Source organism: Dreissena polymorpha, chromosome 2, assembly GCF_020536995.1.
Source record: "Dreissena polymorpha isolate Duluth1 chromosome 2, UMN_Dpol_1.0, whole genome shotgun sequence".
Lineage (NCBI taxonomy): Eukaryota > Metazoa > Mollusca > Bivalvia > Myida > Dreissenidae > Dreissena > Dreissena polymorpha.
The window spans coordinates 91,443,061-91,449,883 of NC_068356.1; the positions used below are offsets into that span (position 1 = coordinate 91,443,061).

The 6,823-nt window shown below is 36.8% G+C and overlaps 1 protein-coding gene across 2 annotated transcripts; it reads right to left on the bottom strand.

Moving 5' to 3' along the window:
- On the bottom strand, positions 1–6,498 carry LOC127868037 (plasma kallikrein-like). Of its 2 annotated transcripts, none has more exons than XM_052409598.1 (9): positions 6,421–6,498; positions 5,991–6,051; positions 4,983–5,071; positions 4,244–4,335; positions 3,622–3,807; positions 3,278–3,375; positions 2,230–2,369; positions 594–651; positions 1–178 (listed from the first exon to the last, which is right to left on the bottom strand). In XM_052409598.1, exons 2-9 carry the CDS (start codon positions 6,043–6,045, stop codon positions 54–56), a joined length of 843 nt encoding a protein of 280 aa, XP_052265558.1. In that variant the 5' UTR covers positions 6,046–6,051; positions 6,421–6,498; the 3' UTR covers positions 1–53. The 2 variants fall into 2 exon arrangements, with proteins under 2 accessions (XP_052265558.1, XP_052265557.1); XM_052409597.1 differs by lacking the exon at positions 6,421–6,498 and adding an exon at positions 6,204–6,331.
- Positions 6,499–6,823: the final 325 nt, after the last annotated feature.

Genomic DNA, 6,823 nt, shown 5'->3' on the forward strand with positions numbered 1-6,823 from the left:
TAGAGAAACTAATTTATTTGGCAAAATCTAGTAAGTATCTTCATTAAGAACGCTCAATACTGGTAGGGATATCCGGCCTCCTCCATGGATTTCAGGATCCAATCCTGATACTTTGTCACGTCCTCGAATATTCCGGGCTCATTTGCCTGAGCGCAGTCACCACCAGAGGAAGCAATACCTGCATAAACAAGGTCCTTTATTTAACCCATTTATGCCTAGTGGACTCTCCCATCCATCTCAATTGGATCAATGTATTCCAAAATAAGGGATGTCTAGTATATTTATATAAATATTTTAATTTTTCTTACAGAAATTCCTTTCAGCAAACAGCGAAGACCCTGATGAGACGCCGCATCATGCGGCGTCTCATCTGGGTCTACGCTGTTTGCAAAGGTCTTTTTCTAGACGTTAGACATAAATGGGTTAAGGCAAGTGAAATTTTGCTATACAATGAGTCGAAGAACTAATACACTTGACAAATATCAAATAATTAAACTGCGGTCACCGCAAGGGATATTTAAATGCAAAGCATAGTAATAGGGGTTTCAACCTATTTATGGATGACTTAATGTCAGTACTTATTCTCAGTTTACCTTCAATGTACCATGCTCCGTTGCTCTTCTTGCACATTAGGGGGCTTCCAATGTCATCCTGCAAATTATGCAATATTAACGGTGTGTAAAGGCAAAGGTCGGAACAGCCATATTATGTATCGAAGACTCGTTGTCATAGTAGTTATAATGTTCAACAAACCGCCAAGACAATCCAAATGAATCTCGGAAAAAGTAAGTAACTGTCAAAACCATATACGTTTATTTTTAGGTTAAATACATTCAGCGGATTTTTTGTGTTAAGAACTAAACATATGAACTATGTTATAAAATAGAAATATATGTTTAAAAAAATAAGTCATTTGATTGAAACAGGAAAAATAAGCACAATACTAATTTTCAAGGACATCAAATGACGTATTTTTTATAATCAACAACATGCGCGTGATTGCTTTAGTCTACTTTTTGAAATAACGCAGATTTGATACTTGAGTAACTGCACGCGTGATGAATGAAAATGCTTGTTTAAACAAGGGCTGTTTGTAAAACATGCATGCCCCCCCATATGGGCTGTCAGTTGTAGTGGCAGCCATTGTGTGAATACGTTTTTTGTCACTGTGACCTTGACCTTTGACATAGTGACCTGAAAATCAAGAGGGGTCATATGCAAGTCATGATTAATGTATCTATGAAGTTTTATGATCCTAGGCCTAAGTATTCTTGAGTTATCACCCGGAAACCATTTTACTGTTTCGAGTCACTGTGACCTTGACCTTTGACCTAGTGACCTGAAAATCAATAGGGGTCATCTGCCAGTCATGATCAATGTACCTATGAAGTTTCATGATCCTAGGCAGGTTTTTTTTGGCCTGATTTTATAGCCGAAATTCGGCTATATTCCCAATCGCAAAAAGTATACTTTTTTCTTAATCAAATTTTCAACTTTCTAAGTATAAAAAGGGCACATAATTCTGTCAAAATGCACGCCAGAGTTATCTAACTTTGCCTGCCCAGTCCCCTCATGATAGTAAATAAGTGTACCAAGTTTGAATGCAATAGCTTTGATACTTTATGAGAAAAGTGGACCTAAACACAAAACTTAATCAGACGCCGACGCCAAGGTGATGACAATAGCTCATAACTTTTTTTAAATGACCTTGACCTTTGAGCTAGTGACCTGAAAATCAATAAGGGTCATCTGCGAGTCATGATCAACGTACCTATGCAGTTTCATGATCCTAGGCGTAAGCGTTCTTGAGTTATCATCCGGAAACCATTTTACTATTTCGGGTCACCGTGACCTTGACCTTTGACCTAGTGACATAAATATCAATGGGGGTCATCTGCGAGTCATGATCAATGTACCTATGAAGTTTCATGATCCTAAGCATAAGCGTTCTTGAGTTATCATCCGGAAACCATTTTACTATTTCGGGTCACCGTGACCTTGACCTTTGACCTAGTGACCTGAAAATCAATAGGGGTCATCTGCGAGTCATGATCAATGTACCTATGAAGTTTCATGATCCTAGGCCTAAGCGTTCTTGAGTTATCATCCGGAAACAAACTGGTGGACGGACATACGGACATACGGACCGACATGTGCAAAACAATATATCCCCTCTTCTTCGAAGGGGGTCATAAATATGATGCGCCTTATTGCGCAATCTGTAATTACCCCACAGAAGTCCTTGTGCTGGTTTTCGTATCCCGCGCAGATCTCCGTGGCCGGGAGGAAATCGTCCCAATGGTTGGCGCAGATGCTGTCGTCAACAATAGGGTACAGGAGCTGGTTGAGGCTCTCCTCATTTCCGGTGTCTGGTTTATAGAAAAGGACAGAGCGGGTTAAGCTGTGTTTTAAACCTGTCTGTTGATGGTTTGGCGCGTTAAATCTTGGGCATCCACAGCGAAATATGCCACAACGTTTGTATATACCGTTTGTGACACCATTCGGGTTCAATCAAATGTCTGCGATTAACTGTATAAGGTAAGTATTTTAAAGTTTGAAAGTGCTCTTATTGTATGGATGTTCTGTTTTAGTTTAGACTAATGTTGTATTCGTAAGGCATATATGACACGTGTTTGGTAGCGTTTGAAAGAAATGGCCACCTGAGATACTTAAGAAAATTTTGTTTAGTGTTGTTATTTTATATGCCTATTTATAGTAAAGTATGCGAAATTGTGATACAATATCAATAATCACTTTATGTCATTATTTATCGTGCACAATTTGCACTCCAATCACATATTTTCCTTGTTCAATTTGATTTTAAGATCACTTGTAAAAATTCATATTATCTCCATTGTACTTCAATAAACAAATATTCCATTAAATATTGCTTTTCAGCATTTGAAATCGCTTATCATCAAATTTGAAAATATTAATATAATTTGTTTCATACTTAAAACCAACATAAATTACATTCTATTTCGATCACAAATTATATGTTTTCTAATCGGACCACGCCTTATAGAACGAAGCTTACATGCGATTTCCAGAAACGATGCTAACAACAGATACATTTGATCAATTATGAATTAAGATATTATTTATGTATTTTTTAATTTATATGTGTTGAGAGTACGAGTTAAATGAACGCCAGAAGTCGTTGTCCTCTTCCCGTATCAAAAGGAACATGAATAATTAGGCTAAACTTATGAACAATCAGAGAAAATATCAATAAATCGGTAGGAGGATGGGGGATGTGATTATTAATACAACTAACTGGAGGTGCTTCCCCATCCTGGAAGGTAGCATTGGTCCCCGACAGCATAACCGTGCTGGGCGTCGGGCAGACAGCCAGGTCGGGTGAAGTCGTTCCATCTGCAAAGATAGAGCAGTCAGTAAGATGTGTGACTACAATGTATGCGAAATCATTGAATCTGCAATGATTATACCGCCAGTAATGTGTGCTACCACGATACATGCGTAATCTTAATATTCACCCTTATTAAATTAACATAAAACCCGTTTGTAAGTACCCAATGGCCAGCTTTGAACTTCTTTTGGGGTAATATTTGTATTGGGCTGGGCAAAGTTATTATGAGTTAGCATCAGAAGTGTATATACTGCATGGGTTCCACTGTGATGATTAGAGCGATGTCATTCTCGAGGCTGGTCGTGTTGTAGCCCGGATGGAGCACCACGCGCCGGATGTGGTACGTCTTCTCGTGAGGGTCAGTTGTGCTTATGTTGTGCGAGCCGGCGTAGAGCTTCCATCGGTGCAAGTTGATGTCAAAGACGCTGTAGCCAATGCTAGAAAAACACACTTGTGATTTAGGTCATCAAAAAATTGGCCAAAAACGTAGAAACAGATAATAGACCCGATAAGGTATCGAACGTATACAACGTATATGAAAACAAACCATATAAAGACAACTGTAATTGTATTTGTAATATATATATATATATATATATTTTGTATTAAAATATGCAAAGTGTCAATGCGTTTCTAATACTTATTAAAATTTTATTCTTTATTCAATGTTTGAGATTACTCGTTTTAAATTTTTAAGAAAACCATGATTTAACCATTAGTATAACTGTTATAACTGTCATATTCGCACATTTTTAACATAATATGTTTCTATTTGGTTTTAGTCATGGCGTCTAAACTCTTAAACTGAATCCATCCCAGGCCATTTAAAAAGGCGATCGTACAATTTTTAATACTGACGTTGTTTAACCTTACCCTTCAAAATGTTGGGCGGATGTCAATATCACATGCTGATCGATGATGGCACCAGATCCGGAGATTGTGCCAGAATCATCAACAATTAAGACCTGGAAAGAAAGCACGTGTCGATACAATGATGTCCTGGAGGCAATAAACTGTGAACGCTATTATATTCAGGCAAATGCTTTGCCATTCTACATTCCAAACTAACATGTATGGTTAACGTTATTGAAAGTACAGCACCCAATATTTTTCAGTAATTAAAAGTAAAAAAGATCTATAACGCAGATAGTTGAACATGTATTTTCTTTATTTCAGCAAACTTGCTGTCTGAAAGAATATCATGACATTTTCAGTTTATTTACTCAAAGTACATGTAGGTATTGATACCGAATTATTGGAAAAAAACAACAAGGGGTTACTATGGTAAGGAATACTTTTTCAATGCTTAATTTCTGTCCATGGATTGTTCTTATTTTGCTTTTTGTAAGCACGTTTTGTTCAACTTAACCCATTTATGCTTAGTGTCTAGAAAAAAGGCTTTGGCAAACAGCGTAGACCCAGATGAGACGCCGCATGATGCGGTGTCTCATCAGGTTCTGCGCTGTTTGCTTGAAGTAATTTTTGTCAGAAATATTCTTAATAAAGAAATAAATATATTTGACATCCCTAATTTTGGAAATACATTGATCCAATTTAGAAGGATGGGAGAGTCTACTAGGCATAAATGGGTTAAATGAGAAAAAAAAATTACCATCCACGGCCAAGATCCCGGGGCGGCCATCACTCCTCCGACGATTCTTTTCGTGACGGGTTGCACTACCGAAACTCCACATGGCACGGCTGGTGAAATATAGAAAGAATATGACGTCATATGCAAGAAAGCCTTACAGGCTTGCCTCATCATTAACCCATTTAAGTTTAGTGGATTCTCCCATCCTTCTAAATTGGATCAATTTATTTTCAAAATGAGGAATGTCTAGTATATTTATTTCTATGTTTATAAATATTTCTTACAGAAATTCCTTTTAGCAAACAGCGCAGACCCGCGTCTCATCTGGTCTACGCTGTTTGCCAAGGCCTTTTTTTCTAGACGCTAGGCATAAATGGGTTAATTGTACATATCTAAATGAAAAATGAAATGTCTTTAACGTAGACGAAATACGAGCTCTGCAATTAGTTTCGTCCTTAAAGAAAATTCGGTCATCCAAATATTTGAAGTGGCTTATTATTCTTTTATCACAAAATGTATATCTATCGCTTCCTGTATAAGACTAAAAAGGATATTACTTCTTAAATGGATACTTGAGTTGACTAGGGGGTAACCAATAATAAAACACAACATTATTGTGAATTCAACAAAAAAAAATACGAATAAGCAGACTGCTTTGTCTTTTTATTTTAATTTGTGAAATGCATATGATTGAGAACCGATTAAAAATAAAACAGCAAATGTTCACAACGTAAGTATTACATATAGGTCGTGCTCTGTGAAAAGGGTGTTTAATGCATGTGCGTAAAGTCTCGTCCCAGATTAGCCTGTGCAGTCCGCACAGGCTAATCAGGAATAACAATTTACGCCTAAACTTGATTTTTGATATGCAGAGGCTTTCTTGAAACGAAAAATATCCTAAAAGCGGAAAGTGTCGTCCCTGATTAGCCTGTGCGGACTGCACAGGCTAATCTGGAACGACACTTTACGCACATTCATTAAACCCCTTTTTTCACAGAGCATGGCCCATATAATTCTGCGCATACTTACAGTTCTGTGCGAGTACAGTCGCTAGACAGGACAATAGCACTGCTATGGTCTTCATGGTCTTCTGAAAATAATTTAAATATTAATATGCCGAGATAAAAAATCGCATAACATATTTTTTTAAGAGTATCATAAAATTATACATTTAAAAAGTTAGTTTCGACATAGTGCTGTATGAATGACAGAAAGAGAAAATACACATTAATTGAAACTTACAGCGACACTGCCGTCTGCAAAATGAAGAAAACAATACAAAAGTATTTGAACAAAATTGTTAAAATGACAACCGATAATAACTTGACACTAAGTATGACTTCTTCTTGACTTTCAGTTTTATTAACATATAATTAAGCCTTAAAACACTGCATTTACTGAAAGTATCCGCTTGTCAAATCTTTATTTAAATCAAAGAATGAATGCCACACATGCTTACCTCTCGGAGGTTTGGAAAAGTAAAGCGGAGATGATAAAAGTACGCAAATATCTCTGGACAAGATAAGAATAGGCCACATGATTTGTTGTCAATAGTTTTTGTGTTGATGTTTCATTTGTATGAGCCTATTTGATTTAGTACTTTTGAAAATTCGTTATAAAACATAAACGTATAAAAATAGTTTTCAGGTTAAATGCATTAATGAATCAAAGCGCTGAAGGCACTAAAGTTGTACGCTGTTGTCGTCCGTAATAAGCTTGTGCGCATTGCACATGATAACCAGTGTGCACAGGCTAATCTTATTTGACATGCATTAAGCCCCGTTTTCCCTGAAAGCAGCCAATATGTACAGATTTCAATGATACACACTCGACTGACCAATGTCGTCTTACAAGATGGTATA